The sequence below is a fragment of the Anomaloglossus baeobatrachus genome, chromosome 12, assembly GCF_048569485.1.
Source record: "Anomaloglossus baeobatrachus isolate aAnoBae1 chromosome 12, aAnoBae1.hap1, whole genome shotgun sequence".
In the NCBI taxonomy this organism is placed as follows: Eukaryota; Metazoa; Chordata; class Amphibia; order Anura; family Aromobatidae; genus Anomaloglossus; species Anomaloglossus baeobatrachus.
The window spans coordinates 10,353,018-10,371,412 of NC_134364.1; the positions used below are offsets into that span (position 1 = coordinate 10,353,018).

At 61.5% G+C, this 18,395-nt stretch overlaps 1 protein-coding gene across 5 annotated transcripts in view; it reads right to left on the reverse strand.

Moving 5' to 3' along the window:
• TTC7B (tetratricopeptide repeat domain 7B) overlaps positions 1-18,395 on the reverse strand; it is a 127,460-nt gene that overhangs the window by 42,899 nt on the left and 66,166 nt on the right. For all 5 annotated transcript variants that reach the window (XM_075330195.1, XM_075330194.1, XM_075330193.1 and 2 more), the window contains 9 exons: positions 16,424-16,502; positions 14,658-14,830; positions 14,516-14,579; positions 5,380-5,517; positions 2,895-2,978; positions 2,427-2,531; positions 2,228-2,345; positions 1,947-2,004; positions 654-726 (listed from right to left, as the gene is read on the reverse strand). In XM_075330195.1, coding sequence (XP_075186310.1) covers positions 654-726; positions 1,947-2,004; positions 2,228-2,345; positions 2,427-2,531; positions 2,895-2,978; positions 5,380-5,517; positions 14,516-14,579; positions 14,658-14,830; positions 16,424-16,502 — 892 coding nt within the window. The remainder of the gene's footprint in view (positions 1-653; positions 727-1,946; positions 2,005-2,227; positions 2,346-2,426; positions 2,532-2,894; positions 2,979-5,379; positions 5,518-14,515; positions 14,580-14,657; positions 14,831-16,423; positions 16,503-18,395) is intronic.

The window sequence follows — 18,395 nt, forward strand, 5'->3', positions numbered from 1 at the left end:
TGACATCACTGAGAACACCGCCTATCCATCACCAGAGATCAGCGGTGACATCACTGAGAACACCGCCTATCCATCACCAGAGATCAGCGGTGACATCACTGAGAACACCACCTATCCATCACCAGAGATCAGCGGTGACATCACTGAGAACACCTCCTATCCATCACCAGAGATCAGCGGTGACATCACTGAGAACGCCTCCTATCCATCACCAGAGATCAGCAGTGACAATTATCGGACATTACTAATTACAGACTAATGACTACTGTCCTTCCCCATTAACCCCTCGCTCGCTGTGTAGTGCAGTGCTGCGGCGGGTGCATGATTCGGGGATGACAGCTGGTAAGCCGTATATAAGCAGCAGGGAGCAGGTGGCATTTCGGGACTATTCAGGTTATGTAAAGCATCTAGTAAGAGCTGAATGCGGCTTCACACATGAAATATGCAAAACGCGGCCATGACAGCAGCACGGAGCGGCCGGCGCCCACCCTCCATGAACGGCTCCACTGCTGACCCCAATACATACAATTATGCTAATGTTCTGTATAACCAAGACTGGATCAGTCCCCCGAGTCTATGATCCTGGGGCCACAGTGTCTGCAGACGGCAGCGCACCGACACTGCGCTCCTGGGTGATATATAATGCCACTCACCTGTCGGGATATGGCCAGCTGCAGGGCCAGGTAAAAGGCGGCCTGATGGTCAGTGGGTGACAGGCTGTGCGCCCTGCGGGACACAACACAATACTGTAACTATGCAATAATGACAGGTTGTCAGCAAATCCGGGGAGTTGTCAGAGGTTTGCATTTGTGGACACTTCAGAAGATCGCTCCATGGAAAACATCTCCATATGAGGGTCGTGCGTCTGCTGAGAACCACAATGGCTGGACAAAGACTGTACACTGTCAGGTCTGCAGATATTGTATACGGGATATGAGTGTACACTGTCAGGTCTGCAGATATTGTATATAGGGTATGAGTGTACACTGTCAGGTCTGCAGATATTGTATACGGGATATGAGTGTACACTGTCAGGTCTGCAGATATTGTATATAGGGTATGAGTGTACACTGTCAGGTCTGCAGATATTGTATACGGGATATGAGTGTACACTGTCAGGTCTGCAGATATTGTATATGGGGTATGAGTGTACACTGTCAGGTCTGCAGATATTGTATATGGGGTATGAGTGTACACTGTCAGGTCTGCAGATATTGTATATAGGGTATGAGTGTACACTGTCAGGTCTGCAGATATTGTATACGGGATATGAGTGTACACTGTCAGGTCTGCAGATATTGTATATGGGGTATGAGTGTACACTGTCAGGTCTGCAGATATTGTATATGGGGTATGAGTGTACACTGTCAGGTCTGCAGATATTGTATATGGGGTATGAGTGTACACTGTCAGGTCTGCAGATATTGTATATGGGGTATGAGTGTACACTGTCAGGTCTGCAGATATTGTATATGGGGTATGAGTGTACACTGTCAGGTCTGCAGATATTGTATACGGGATATGAGTGTACACTGTCAGGTCTGCAGATATTGTATATGGGGTATGAGTGTACACGGTCAGGTCTGCAGATATTGTATATGGGGTATGAGTGTACACGGTCAGGTCTGCAGATATTGTATATGGGGTATGAGTGTACACTGTCAGGTCTGCAGATATTGTATATGGGGTATGAGTGTACACTGTCAGGTCTGCAGATATTGTATATGGGGTATGAGTGTACACTGTCAGGTCTGCAGATATTGTATATGGGGTATGAGTGTATACTGTCAGGTCTGCAGATATTGTATATGGGGTATGAGTGTATACTGTCAGGTCTGCAGATATTGTATATGGGGTATGAGTGTATACTGTCAGGTCTGCAGATATTGTATATGGTATATGACTGTACGGGACGTGTACGGAGGCCTGGACCCCACCGCACTCACCTCTGAAAGGCCATTAGAGCTTTCCTCTGCAGATCCTCCTGCAAACCACGCAACGACGCTGCAAGAGAGATGTGATGTTATGCAGCTCGCCCTGCACCATTTACAAGACAGTCACCAATGCTACGGAAAGCAGAGATGCAGTGTAAAGCATGGGAAAGAGGAGCAACAATCGAGCCTCTGATGAGAGGAGGAAGTTTCAGACTATGTTCATCACCCTGAATTACCCGGAGCCCAGCATTACTATAGGGCACGTAATGGGCGGTGTGTGCCGTGCCCCTCACCGTCAGAGGCCTGCAGGCTGTACGCCAATCCCAGGGCCAGGAATCCTTTGGCTTTAAATTCCGAGCTCTTTTCTGCACAGTCGACCACCATTTTGGCAAATCTTTCGGCTTCTTCCATCTACAAAAATGAAAATATTAGTGACTATACAAACACCAAATCTTCCAGCAGTTCTCCACCTCTCCTGACTGATGCCCTCACCCAGTGCAGGGAGCCCATGCAGAGCTTGGCAGCGAGGAGGGGGATGGTGGCGTCCTCAGGCTTCAGGCGGATACATTCTCTTAAAACCTTCACAGCTCGGGCCGACTGCAAGAGAAAGAAAAATGTAATGGGAAAAGCCGGAGAACACCAGAGCAGCACGCCCACAGTCTGGCATCAAAGGGTCGTGTGTTGCGGGGTGCACAGCGGAACATGTGTGCACTGAGTGACGATAGGTGACCAGGGGAGACCCTTATATAATACGATAGATCGGTCCCTATACAATGTGTTATCGGCAGCACATCACCCACATACACAGGCAGCGTGCTACCAACAGGGAGTCTTCTGATTGTCTGCAGCGTGATCATGGAGGAGGGAGCTGCCGATCACAGTGTAACGGCCTTTCCTAAAAAATCAATGTAAAGCCAGACTGCGAGTAACGTAAGATCCGTGAACAGCGGAGGACGTCACCTTCCCTGCGGCCATGAGCGACAGCGCAAACTGGTACCAGAGGTGGAACTCTTCAAAGGCGAACTTCATGGCTCTCTCCAAGCACTGAAGGAAGGAAAGGAGAAGTCAATACAGGAGAAATATAGGGGACCTCCGCCGCACAGAGGCTAACGGGGACCTCCGCCGCACAGAGGCTAACGGGGGCCTCCGCCGCACAGAGGCTACGGGGGACCTCCACCGCACAGAGGCTAACAGGGACCTCCGCCGCACAGAGGCTAACAGGGACCTCCGCCGCACAGAGGCTACGGGGGACCTCCGCCGCACAGAGGCTACGGGGGACCTCCGCCGCACAGAGGCTACGGGGGACCTCCGCCGCACAGAGGCTACGGGAGACCTCCACCGCACAGAGGTCACAGGGGACCTCCGCCGCACAGAGGTTACCAGGGACCTCCGCCGCACAGAGGTTACAGGGGACCTCCACCGCACAGAAGCTACGGGGGACCTCCGCCGCACAGAGGTTACAGGGGACCTCCACCGCACAGAGGTTACAGGGGACCTCCACCGCACAGAGGTTACAGGGGACCTCCACCGCACAGAGGTTACAGGGGACCTCCACCGCACAGAGGTTACAGGGGACCTCCACCGCACAGAGGTTACGGGGGACCTCCACCGCACAGAGGTTACGGGGGACCTCCACCGCACAGAGGTTACGGGGGACCTCCACCGCACAGAGGTTACGGGGGACCTCCACCGCACAGAGGTTACGGGGGACCTCCACCGCACAGAGGTTACGGGGGACCTCCGCCGCACAGAGGTTACGGGGGACCTCCGCCGCACAGAAGCTACGGGGGACCTCCGCCGCACAGAGGCTACGGGGGACCTCCACCGCACAGAGGTTACGGGGGACCTCCACCGCACAGAGGTCACGGGGGACCTCCACCGCACAGAGGTCACAGGGGACCTCCACCGCACAGAGGTTACAGGGGACCTCCACCGCACAGAGGTTACAGGGGACCTCCACCGCACAGAGGTTACAGGGGACCTCCACCGCACAGAGGTTACAGGGGACCTCCACCGCACAGAGGTTACAGGGGACCTCCACCGCACAGAGGTTACAGGGGACCTCCACCGCACAGAGGTTACAGGGGACCTCCACCGCACAGAGGTTACAGGGGACCTCCACCGCACAGAGGTTACAGGGGACCTCCACCGCACAGAGGTTACAGGGGACCTCCACCGCACAGAGGTTACAGGGGACCTCCACCGCACAGAGGTTACAGGGGATCTCCACCGCACAGAGGTTACAGGGGGACCTCCACCGCATAGAGGTTACAGGGGACCTCCACCGCACAGAGGTTACAGGGGACCTCCACCGCACAGAGGTTACAGGGGACCTCCACCGCACAGAGGTTAGAGGGGACCTCCACCGCACAGAGGTTACAGGGGACCTCCACCGCACAGAGGTTACAGGGGACCTCCACCGCACAGAGGTTACAGGGGACCTCCACCGCACAGAGGCTACAGGGGACCTCCACCGCACAGAGGCTACAGGGGACCTCCACCGCACAGAGGTTACAGGGGACCTCCACCGCACAGAGGCTACAGGGGACCTCCACCGCACAGAGGCTACAGGGGACCTCCACCGCACAGAGGCTACAGGGGACCTCCACCGCACAGAGGTTACAGGGGACCTCCACCGCACAGAGGTTACAGGGGACCTCCACCGCACAGAGGTTACAGGGGACCTCCACCGCACAGAGGTTACAGGGGACCTCCACCGCACAGAGGTTACAGGGGACCTCCACCGCACAGAGGTTACAGGGGACCTCCACCGCACAGAGGTTACAGGGGACCTCCACCGCACAGATGTTACAGGGGACCTCCACCGCACAGAGGTTACAGGGGACCTCCACCGCACAGAGGTTACAGGGGACCTCCACCGCACAGAGGTTACAGGGGACCTCCACCGCACAGAGGTTACAGGGGACCTCCACCGCACAGAGGCTACAGGGGACCTCCACCGCACAGAGGTTACAGGGGACCTCCACCGCACAGAGGTTACAGGGGACCTCCACCGCACAGAGGTTACAGGGGACCTCCACCGCACAGAGGTTACAGGGGACCTCCACCGCACAGAGGTTACAGGGGACCTCCACCGCACAGAGGTTACAGGGGCCCCCGGATCAGATGAAACATAAGCCATCATGGTCACACAGTGGTTGGGACGCCGGGATAAGCCCAGGAGGCAGACGACCCCGAGTCCATTCATCACTGTGGGGGCCGTGTCCACGTTCTAGACCAACACTACTCTGGGGGTCTCATTTAGTTTTGGGAGGGATCCAGATCACTTCTTTTTCTGTAGATTCCTGACAATTTCCATGGATCTGTGTCTGATATCAGGGGAATCGTTCATTTGTGACTACAACTCCCAGCATGGCCTCAGCTGAGCATTGTAGCCAAGAAGCTGCAGCGTGAATAAGACGGGGGCACGAGGATATCGGGGTACCTCGGAGAGCATCTCGTACTGCCCGCGCCGCCCCAGCGCGATGGTCAGCAGGTCGTACACCACCGAGGCGCTCTGCAGGCTGATGATCCGGTCGTTCTTGTGTTCGGGGATCCGGCTCAGCACCGCGTCCCTATTGGCCTGTGACAAGAGCAAACAGTCATCAATAGACTTTAAAGGGTTAAGTCATGGAGGCGGCCGATGGCTGTCACCCAGCTTTCCCAGGAGCGGATAGGTCAGCTGGGCGGTGGGACATTGTGTCGCCTCTTTATGTCACGTATGAGGCCACGGCCGCTCCCGGAGTCCACAGCGGCCACGTTACAGCCGGGATCTGGGCGCGGCCGCGGCTGTTTACAATCGGCCGCCCTCCTCCACCCAAAGCCAATCTGACAATCTGGGAAAAGCCACCGTTGTCATGGAAACTTCTAATTTTAGGAGGCGATTAAAAAGCGGATCTAAAAAAATCCTGAATTCCTGCAGTAAAAGGCTGGGATCCAACAAAGTACCAGAAATGTCATATTAGGGCACGAGGAGGGGGGAACAGAACCGGCAGCCCCCCCCCCCCCCGTCCATACAGCACCCGGGGGCGCGAGGAGGGGGGAGAACAGAACCGGCAGCCTCCGTCCATACAGCACACGGGGGCACGAGGAGGGGGGAACAGAACCGGCAGCCCCCCCCCCCCCGTCCATACAGCACCCGGGGGCGCGAGGAGGGGGGAGAACAGAACCGGCAGCCCCCGTCCATACAGCACACGGGGGCACGAGGAGGGGGGAACAGAACCGGCAGCCCCCGTCCATACAGCACACGAGGGCACGAGGAGGGGGAGAACAGAACCGGCAGCCCCCCCCGTCCATACAGCACACGGGGGCACGAGGAGGGGGAGAACAGAACCGGCAGCCCCCGTCCATACAGCACACGGGGGTACGAGGAGGGGGAGAACAGAACCGGCAGCCCCCGTCCATACAGCACACGGGGGTACGAGGAGGGGGAGAACAGAACCGGCAGCCCCCGTCCATACAGCACACGGGGGCACGAGGAGAGGGAGAACAGAACCGGCAGCCCCCGTCCATACAGCACACGGGGGCACGAGGAGGGGGGGGAAGAGAACCGGCAGCCCCCCCCCCGTCCATACAGCACACGGGGGCACGAGGAGGGGGAGAACAGAACCGGCAGCCCCCGTCCATACAGCACACGGGGGCACGAGGAGGGGGAGAACAGAACCGGCAGCCCCCGTCCATACAGCACACGGGGGCACGAGGAGGGGGAGAACAGAACCGGCAGCCCCCGTCCATACAGCACACGGGGGCACGAGGAGGGGGGAGAACAGAACCGGCAGCCCCCGTCCATGCAGCACACGGGGGCACCACGAGGAGGGGGAGAACAGAACCGGCAGCCCCCGTCCATACAGCACACGGGGGTACGAGGAGGGGGAGAACAGAACCGGCAGCCCCCGTCCATACAGCACACGGGGGCACGAGGAGGGGGAGAACAGAACCGGCAGCCCCCGTCCATACAGCACACGGGGGCACGAGGAGGGGGGAGAACAGAACCGCCAGCCCCCCCCCCCGTCCATACAGCACACGGGGGCACGAGGAGGGGGGAGAACAGAACCGGCAGCCCCCGACCATACAATACACGGGGGCACGAGGAGGGGGGAGAACAGAACCGGCAGCCCCCCCCCCGTCCATACAGCACACGGGGGCACGAGGAGGGGGAGAACAGAACCGGCAGCCCCCGTCCATACAGCACACGGGGGCACGAGGAGGGGGAGAACAGAACCGGCAGCCCCCGTCCATACAGCACACGGGGGCACGAGGAGGGGGGGGAAGAGAACCGGCAGCCCCCCCCCCGTCCATACAGCACACGGGGGCACGAGGAGGGGGAGAACAGAACCGGCAGCCCCCGTCCATACAGCACACGGGGGTACGAGGAGGGGGAGAACAGAACCGGCAGCCCCCGTCCATACAGCACACGGGGGCACGAGGAGGGGGGGGAAGAGAACCGGCAGCCCCCCCCCCGTCCATACAGCACACGGGGGCACGAGGAGGGGGAGAACAGAACCGGCAGCCCCCGTCCATACAGCACACGGGGGCACGAGGAGGGGGAGAACAGAACCGGCAGCCCCCGTCCATACAGCACACGGGGGCACGAGGAGGGGGAGAACAGAACCGGCAGCCCCCGTCCATACAGCACACGGGGGCACGAGGAGGGGGGAGAACAGAACCGGCAGCCCCCGTCCATGCAGCACACGGGGGCACCACGAGGAGGGGGAGAACAGAACCGGCAGCCCCCGTCCATACAGCACACGGGGGTACGAGGAGGGGGAGAACAGAACCGGCAGCCCCCGTCCATACAGCACACGGGGGCACGAGGAGGGGGAGAACAGAACCGGCAGCCCCCGTCCATACAGCACACGGGGGCACGAGGAGGGGGGAGAACAGAACCGGCAGCCCCCCCCCCCGTCCATACAGCACACGGGGGCACGAGGAGGGGGGAGAACAGAACCGGCAGCCCCCGACCATACAATACACGGGGGCACGAGGAGGGGGGAGAACAGAACCGGCAGCCCCCCCCCCCGTCCATACAGCACACGGGGGCACGAGGAGGGGGAGAACAGAACCGGCAGCCCCCGTCCATACAGCACACGGGGGCACGAGGAGGGGGAGAACAGAACCGGCAGCCCCCATCCATACAACACATGGGGGCACGAGGAGGGGGGAGAACAGAACCGGCAGCCCCCGTCCATACAGCACACGGGGGCACGAGGAGGGGGAGAACAGAACCGGCAGCCCCCATCCATACAGCACACGGGGGCACGAGGAGGGGGGGGGGGGAACAGAACCGGCAGCCCCCGTCCATACAGCACACGGGGGCACGAGGAGGGGGGGGGAACAGAACCGGCAGCCCCCGTCCATACAACACACGGGGGCACGAGGAGGGGGGAGAACAGAACCGGCAGCCCCCGTCCATACAGCACACGGGGGCACGAGGAGGGGGGGGGGGGAACAGAACCGGCAGCCCCCGTCCATACAGCACACGGGGGCACGAGGAGGGGGGAGAACAGAACCGGCAGCCCCCGTCCATACAACACACGGGGGCACGAGGAGGGGGGGGGAACAGAACCGGCAGCCCCCGTCCATACAGCACACGGGGGCACGAGGAGGGGGGAGAACAGAACCGGCAGCCCCCGTCCATACAGCACACGGGGGCACGAGGAGGGGGAGAACAGATCCGGCAGCCCCCGTCCATACAGCACACGGGGGCACGAGGAGGGGGGAGAACAGATCCGGCAGCCCCCGTCCATACAACACACGGGGGCACGAGGAGGGGGAGAACAGAACCGGCAGCCCCCGTCCATACAGCACACGGGGGTACGAGGAGGGGGAGAACAGATCCGGCAGCCCCCGTCCATACAGCACACGGGGGTACGAGGAGGGGGGGGGGCAGAACCGGCAGCCCCATTCCCCCCCGCCCACACAGCACACGGGGGCACGAGGAGGGGGAGAACAGAACCGGCAGCCCCCGTCCACACAGCACACGGGGGCACGAGGAGGGGGAGAACAGAACCGGCAGCCCCCGTCCATTAAGCACACGGGGGCACGAGGAGGGGGGGGAAGAGAACCGGCAGCCCCCGTCCATGCAGCACACGGGGGCACGAGGAGGGGGAGGGAACAGAACCGGCAGCCACCCCCCCCGTCCATACAGCACACGAGGGCACGAGGAGGGGGGAGAACAGAACCGGCAGCCCCCCCCCCCGTCCATACAGCACACGGGGGTACGAGGAGGGGGGAGAACAGAACCAGCAGCCCCCGTCCATACAGCACACGGGGGCACGAGGAGGGGGAGAACAGAACCGGCAGCCCCCCCCCCCCCCGTCCATACAGCACACGGGGGCACGAGGAGGGGGGGGAACAGAACCGGCAGCCCCCGTCCATACAGCACACAGGGGTACGAGGAGGGGGGGGGGAACAGAACCGGCAGCCCCCTTCCATACAGCACACAGGGGTACGAGGAGGGGGGGGGAACAGAACCGGCAGCCCCCGTCCATACAGCACACGGGGGCACGAGGAGGGGGAGAACAGAACCGGCAGCCCCCGTCCATACAGCACACGGGGGCACGAGGAGGGGGAGAACAGAACCGGCAGCCCCCGTCCATACAGCACACGGGGGTACGGGGAGGGGGAGAACAGAACCGGCAGCCCCCGTCCAATACAGCACACGGGGGTACGGGGAGGGGGAGAACAGAACCGGCAGCCCCCGTCCATACAGCACACGAGGGCACGAGGAGGGGGGGGGAACAGAACCGGCAGCCCCCTTCCATACAGCACACAGGGGTACGAGGAGGGGGGGGGAACAGAACCGGCAGCCCCCGTCCATACAGCACACGGGGGCACGAGGAGGGGGAGAACAGAACCGGCAGCCCCCGTCCATACAGCACACGGGGGCACGAGGAGGGGGAGAACAGAACCGGCAGCCCCCGTCCATACAGCACACGGGGGTACGGGGAGGGGGAGAACAGAACCGGCAGCCCCCGTCCAATACAGCACACGGGGGTACGGGGAGGGGGAGAACAGAACCGGCAGCCCCCGTCCATACAGCACACGAGGGCACGAGGAGGGGGGGGGAACAGAACCGGCAGCCCCCGTCCATACAGCACACGAGGGCACGAGGAGGGGGGGGGGGCAGAACCGGCAGCCCCCGTCCATACAGCAAACGAGGGCACGAGGAGGGGGAGAACAGAACCGGCAGCCCCCGTCCATACAGCACACGGGGGCACGAGGAGGGGGAGAACAGAACCGGCAGCCCCCGTCCATACAGCACACGGGGGCACGAGGAGGGGGAGAACAGAACCGGCAGCCCCCGTCCATACAGCACACGGGGGTACGGGGAGGGGGAGAACAGAACCGGCAGCCCCCGTCCAATACAGCACACGGGGGTACGGGGAGGGGGAGAACAGAACCGGCAGCCCCCGTCCATACAGCACACGAGGGCACGAGGAGGGGGGGGGAACAGAACCGGCAGCCCCCTTCCATACAGCACACAGGGGTACGAGGAGGGGGGGGGAACAGAACCGGCAGCCCCCGTCCATACAGCACACGGGGGCACGAGGAGGGGGAGAACAGAACCGGCAGCCCCCGTCCATACAGCACACGGGGGCACGAGGAGGGGGAGAACAGAACCGGCAGCCCCCGTCCATACAGCACACGGGGGTACGGGGAGGGGGAGAACAGAACCGGCAGCCCCCGTCCAATACAGCACACGGGGGTACGGGGAGGGGGAGAACAGAACCGGCAGCCCCCGTCCATACAGCACACGAGGGCACGAGGAGGGGGGGGGAACAGAACCGGCAGCCCCCGTCCATACAGCACACGAGGGCACGAGGAGGGGGGGGGGGCAGAACCGGCAGCCCCCGTCCATACAGCAAACGAGGGCACGAGGAGGGGGAGAACAGAACCGGCAGCCCCCGTCCATACAGCACACGGGGGTACGAGGAGGGGGGAGAACAGAACCGGCAGCCCCCGTCCATACAGCACACGGGGGCACGAGGAGGGGGAGAACAGAACCGGCAGCCCCCGTCCATACAGCACACGGGGGCACGAGGAGGGGGAGAACAGAACCGGCAGCCCCCGTCCATACAGCACACGGGGGCACGAGGAGGGGGAGAACAGAACCGGCAGCCCCCGTCCATACAGCACACGGGGGCACGAGGAGGGGGGAGAACAGAACCGGCAGCCCCCGTCCATACAACACACGGGGGTACGAGGAGGGGGAGAACAGAACCGGCAGCCCCCGTCCATACAGCACACGGGGGCACGAGGAGGGGGGAGAACAGAACCGGCAGCCCCCGTCCATACAGCACACGGGGGCACGAGGAGGGGGAGAACAGATCCGGCAGCCCCCGTCCATACAGCACACGGGGGCACGAGGAGGGGGAGAACAGAACCGGCGCCCCCGTCCATACAACACACGGGGGCACGAGGAGGGGGAGAACAGAACCGGCAGCCCCATTCCCCCCCGCCCACACAGCACACGGGGGCACGAGGAGGGGGAGAACAGAACCGGCAGCCCCCGTCCACACAGCACACGGGGGCACGAGGAGGGGGAGAACAGAACCGGCAGCCCCCGTCCATTAAGCACACGGGGGCACGAGGAGGGGGGGGGAAGAGAACCGGCAGCCCCCGTCCATGCAGCACACGGGGGCACGAGGAGGGGGAGGGAACAGAACCGGCAGCCACCCCCCCCCGTCCATACAGCACACGAGGGCACGAGGAGGGGGGAGAACAGAACCGGCAGCCCCCCCCCCCGTCCATACAGCACACGGGGGTACGAGGAGGGGGGAGAACAGAACCAGCAGCCCCCGTCCATACAGCACACGGGGGCACGAGGAGGGGGAGAACAGAACCGGCAGCCCCCCCCCCCCCCGTCCATACAGCACACGGGGGCACGAGGAGGGGGGGGAACAGAACCGGCAGCCCCCGTCCATACAGCACACAGGGGTACGAGGAGGGGGGGGGGAACAGAACCGGCAGCCCCCTTCCATACAGCACACAGGGGTACGAGGAGGGGGGGGGGAACAGAACCGGCAGCCCCCGTCCATACAGCACACGGGGGCACGAGGAGGGGGAGAACAGAACCGGCAGCCCCCGTCCATACAGCACACGGGGGTACGGGGAGGGGGAGAACAGAACCGGCAGCCCCCGTCCATACAGCAAACGAGGGCACGAGGGGGGGGGGGGGGCAGAACCGGCAGCCCCCGTCCATACAGCACACGGGGGTACGGGGAGGGGGAGAACAGAACCGGCAGCCCCCGTCCAATACAGCACACGGGGGTACGGGGAGGGGGAGAACAGAACCGGCAGCCCCCGTCCATACAGCACACGAGGGCACGAGGAGGGGGGGGGAACAGAACCGGCAGCCCCCGTCCATACAGCACACGAGGGCACGAGGAGGGGGGGGGGGGCAGAACCGGCAGCCCCCGTCCATACAGCAAACGAGGGCACGAGGAGGGGGAGAACAGAACCGGCAGCCCCCGTCCATACAGCACACGGGGGTACGAGGAGGGGGGAGAACAGAACCGGCAGCCCCCGTCCATACAGCACACGGGGGCACGAGGAGGGGGAGAACAGAACCGGCAGCCCCCGTCCATACAGCACACGGGGGCACGAGGAGGGGGAGAACAGAACCGGCAGCCCCCGTCCATACAGCACACGGGGGCACGAGGAGGGGGAGAACAGAACCGGCAGCCCCCGTCCATACAGCACACGGGGGCACGAGGAGGGGGGAGAACAGAACCGGCAGCCCCCGTCCATACAACACACGGGGGTACGAGGAGGGGGAGAACAGAACCGGCAGCCCCCGTCCATACAGCACACGGGGGCACGAGGAGGGGGGAGAACAGAACCGGCAGCCCCCGTCCATACAGCACACGGGGGCACGAGGAGGGGGAGAACAGATCCGGCAGCCCCCGTCCATACAGCACACGAGGAGGGGGGAGAACAGAACCGGCAGCCCCCGTCCATACAGTACACGGGGGCACGAGGAGGGGGAGAACAGAACCGGCAGCCCCCGTCCATACAACACACGGGGGCACGAGGAGGGGAGAACAGAACCGGCGCCCCCCCCCCGTCCATACAACACACGGGGGCACGAGGAGGGGGAGAACAGAACCGGCAGCCCCCCCCCCCGTCCATACAGCACACGGGGGCACGAGGAGGGGGAGAACAGAACCGGCAGCCCCCCCCCCCCGTCCATACAGCACACGGGGGCACGAGGAGGGGGAGAACAGAACCAGCAGCCCCCGTCCATACAGCACACGGGGGCACGAGGAGGAGGGGGGAGAACAGAACCGGCAGCCCCCCCCCCGTCCATACAGCACACGGGGGCACGAGGAGGGGGAGAACAGAACCGGCAGCCCCCGTCCATACAGCACACGGGGGCACGAGGAGGGGGGAACAGAACCGGCAGCCCCCGTCCACACAGCACACGGGGGCACGAGGAGGGGGAGAACAGAACCGGCAGCCCCCGTCCATACAACACACGGGGGCACGAGGAGGGGGAGAACAGAACCGGCAGCCCCCGTCCATACAGCACACGGGGGCACGAGGAGGGGGAGAACAGAACCGGCAGCCCCCGTCCATACAACACACGGGGGCACGAGGAGGGGGAGAACAGAACCGGCGCCCCCGTCCATACAACACACGGGGGCACGAGGAGGGGGAGAACAGAACCGGCAGCCCCCGTCCATACAACACACGGGGGCACGAGGAGGGGGAGAACAGAACCGGCAGCCCCCGTCCATACAGCACACGGGGGCACGAGGAGGGGGAGAACAGAACCGGCAGCCCCCGTCCATACAACACACGGGGGCACGAGGAGGGGAGAACAGAACCGGCGCCCCCCCCCCCGTCCATACAACACACGGGGGCATGAGGAGGGGGAGAACAGAACCGGCAGCCCCCCCCCCCCCGTCCATACAGCACACGGGGGCACGAGGAGGGGGAGAACAGAACCGGCAGCCCCCCCCCCCCCGTCCATACAGCACACGGGGGCACGAGGAGGGGGAGAACAGAACCAGCAGCCCCCGTCCATACAGCACACGGGGGCACGAGGAGGGGGGGGGGGAACAGAACCGGCAGCCCCCCCCCCCCCCCCCGTCCATGCAGCACACGGGGGCACGAGGAGGGGGAGAACAGAACTGGCAGCCCCCCCCCTCCATACAGCACACGGGGACGGTCGTCAGACAATGCACAGTAACATTGCAATGGCCGCAGCTCGAGCGTCCGGGACGTTTTAGGACGACCCCTCTCGTTAAACGTTCTGTATCTCTCCAATGTGCTTGATTTGCTCCCCCTTCCCCAATTCATAAAGTCTGTGCTGACACACTGTAACAGATGGTCAGCTGTATGAGACCTCATAGACTGCGCCACTAATGACATTTCATTATACATTGATTAAAACGATGTTTTAAGAATCAAAATGTATCCTCCATCCGCAGGATAAGTATCAGTCACCGGGGGGGTCCCGACAATCACAGAAATGGGGGCGTGTGACTGCAGCGGCAGCCAGGCGGGGCTCCACGTGTATGGGAGTGACGGATATAGCCCCCCGTTGTCAGCGCCGTACGTTGGGGGGCGCTCACCATGGACTCGCTGATCAGCAGCAGCAGCAGCGCCTCTTCTGTGTTTTCTTGAGGACAGAAAATGCTAAAAAATAAACCAAAAACTTAAATCAAAAATCCGAAAACACAAAGTTTGTGCCCAGAATGTGATGGACGCACTCACCTCTCCCCCGAATAGACTCGCGGCCTCCGGCTCAGGGCATAGCTTTTTGTGTTCAGCCCCTGGCGGAGGGGGTCGTCCAGGGGCGACTGGTTGGGGGGATCTTCCAGTGGATTCCAGTAACTCTGCTCGCACATCCCCCGGAGCAGGATCTCGGCCAACTGCCGGGCGATCGTCTGATGGGGAGAGAGAAGTCACCAATACACGGCCGGAAGACAGGACGCCCATGTGACTAGTATACAGCACCCGCGCTGGCCCAGGACACCCATGTGACTAGTATACAGCACCCGCGCTGGCCCAAGACGCCCATGTGACTAGTATACAGCACCCGCGCTGGCCCAGGACACTCATGTGACTAGTATACAGCACCCGCGCTGGCCCAGGACGCCCATGTGACTAGTATACAGGACCCGCGCTGGCCCAGGACGCCCATGTGACTAGTATACAGCACCCGCGCTGGCCCAGGACGCCCATGTGACTAGTATACAGGACCCGCGCTGGCCCAGGACGCCCATGTGACTAGTATACAGCACCCGCGCTGGCCCAGGACGCCCATGTGACTAGTATACAGCACCCGCGCTGGCCCAGGACGCCCATGTGACTAGTATACAGCACCCACACTGGCCCAGGACGCCCATGTGACTAGTATACAGCACCCGCGCTGGCCCAGGACGCCCATGTGACTAGTATACAGCACCCGCGCTGGCCCAGGACACCCATGTGACTAGTATACAGCACCCGCGCTGGCCCAGGACGCTCATGTGACTAGTATACAGCACCCGCGCTGGCCCAGGACACCCATGTGACTAGTATACAGCACCCGCGCTGGCCCAGGACGCCCATGTGACTAGTATACAGCACCCGCGCTGGCCCAGGATGCCCATGTGACTAGTATACAGCACCCACGCTGGCCCAGGACGCCCATGTGACTAGTATACAGCACCCGCGCTGGCCCAGGACGCCCATGTGACTAGTATACAGGACCCGCGCTGGCCCAGGACGCCCATGTGACTAGTATACAGCACCCGCGCTGGCCCAGGACGCCCATGTGACTAGTATACAGCACCCACACTGGCCCAGGATGCCCATGTGACTAGTATAGAGCACCCGCACTGGCCCAGGACGCCCATGTGACTAGTATACAGCACCCGCGCTGGCCAAGGACACTCATGTGACTAGTATACAGCACCCGCGCTGGCCCAGGACACCCATGTGACTAGTATACAGCACCCGCGCTGGCCCAGGACGCCCATGTGACTAGTATACAGCACCCGCGCTGGCCCAGGACACTCATGTGACTAGTATACAGCACCCGCGCTGGCCCAGGACACTCATGTGACTAGTATACAGCACCCGCGCTGGCCCAGGACACTCATGTGACTAGTATACAGCACCCGCGCTGGCCCAGGACACTCATGTGACTAGTATACAGCACCCGCGCTGGCCCAGGACGCCCATGTGACTAGTATACAGCACCCGCGCTGGCCCAGGACACTCATGTGACTAGTATACAGCACCCGCGCTGGCCCAGGACGCTCATGTGACTAGTATACAGCACCTGCGCTGGCCCAGGACGCTCATGTGACTAGTATACAGCACCCGCGCTGGCCCAGGACCCTCATGTGACTAGTATACAGCACCCGCGCTGGCCCAGGACGCTCATGTGACTAGTATACAGCACCCGCGCTGGCCCAGGACCCTCATGTGACTAGTATACAGCACCCGCGCTGGCCCAGGACGCCCATGTGACTAGTATACAGGACACTCACCATCCGCAGGTTCTGTGTGGTCCGGGTCTCTACAGCTCTCAGGATCTCCCGGAATCGGCCCACTCCTCGGGTCAGGTTCCTGGTTGAAGAACAGACACCATTATCATTACACCTCCCAGATTGTCAGCTCTGCAGCCTAACGAGCCGTCCGTTTTACTACAGCGCCACAATCCACAATACAGCGTTAACGCCACCGCCGGCACCACAGCGGTATTCACTGTCCCTGGATCCGATCTGCGCCAACTCGGCCGAAATACCTCTTATTGTGATAGAATGGAAAATTCTGCAACTCGTGCAGAAACTCTGAGTCTCAATGGATTTTTAAAGACTTGTGTTTGCTGTCAGTGAATAGAGTCGGTCACATTCACCAGTCACACACAACAGCAAATCTGTGCAGAGTAACTGCTATTCCCTGCGCTGACACACTGTGACGAATATGCAGCCGAGCCCGGTGACACTTGTGTGTCTGGCACGCGGGTGCAGAGCTGGACTCGCAGGTTTGGCGCATGGCGTTGACCCCGTGCGGGCAGAACATAACAGTCTCCGCCGGGAGAAGCGACTCCCTAATCCTCCTAATTGTGTGCAGTGACCTGGCAGCGGGACAGGTCCGGCCGCGGCGGCAGATCTGGCAGCGCCTTCACCGGAGGTGTTATCAGGGCGCTGAACTCCACGAGATGTCACCTGAGAAGCGGCGCACCAGGACTTGGCCGCCAATCAAGGCTGATTGCGCTGCACTTAGAGCCTCCCAAGGGTTTACAAACGTCTTCAGGGATCAAAAGGAAATCGACTTTATTTGATCCCTTAAATACCCCCCACACAAGGCAATTATAGGATAATCCGGCATCACATCCCCGGGACCGCGGTAATAACCCGCCAGCGACAGTCCAACCCCCAGAGGAGAGGACACCTTCCCTGAAATACTTTGTGCTGCTGGAGGACCCTGCTCCTTCTACTGCCCAACACCAATTCTGCTGCCTTCAAGAAGAACGGCACATAGCATTCCTGAAATACTCTGTGCTGCTGGAAGACCCTGCTCCTTCTACTGCCTAACATCAATTCTGCAGTCTTCAGCAAGAACAGCACATGGCATTCCTGAAATACTCTGTGCTGCTGGAAGACCCTGCTCCTTCTACTGCCTAACATCAATTCTGCAGTCTTCAGCAAGAACAGCACATGGCATTCCTGAAATACTCTGTGCTGCTGGAGCACCCTGCTCCTTCTACTGCCTAACACCAATTCTGTGGCCTTGAAGAACGGCACATGGCATTCCTGAAATACTCTGTGCTGCTGGGAGGAGGCACATACATCTTTTACTAAGAAACGCAAACTGCAGTAACAAAGATGAGTTCCCTGCATTACTGAAATACTCTGTGCTGCTGGGAGGAGGCGCACACACCTTTTACTAAGAAACACAAACTGTGAACCCACAAGGATCACTTCCCTGCATTCCTGAAATACTCTGTGCCGCTGGGAGGAGGCGCACACACCTTTTACTAAGAAATGCAAACGGTGAACCCACAAAGATCAGTTCCCTGCATTCCTGAAATACTCTGTGCTGCTGGGCACCCTGCTCCTTCCACTGTGTTATAATCTGTAAAGTTGCAAAAGATCATTTCACTCCTCCTGAAACACTCTGTTCTGCTGTGGGTCTATCACACTTCACAAGAGAAGCTTTCTCTCACCTAAAATACTCTGTGCTGCTGTGGACCCGCTGCTTCCACCATGTTAGTCTGTGACCTTCTGTAAAATCACTTCACTCCTCTACTGAAATACTCTGCACTGCTGTGGATCTAACATGAGCAGAAACGTATTATTCTAGCAGTAATTGTGGCCTCGGGGTGGCGAGGTATAGTGCCGCTGTCACAAACCACCGGGGGGGTCACTCAGAAATCCCCCGCGCTGGCTACCAGTACGTCACACTCGGGGGGTAACAAGTGGGGGTCACCCCTCCTTTATACCTCCCGACCGACAG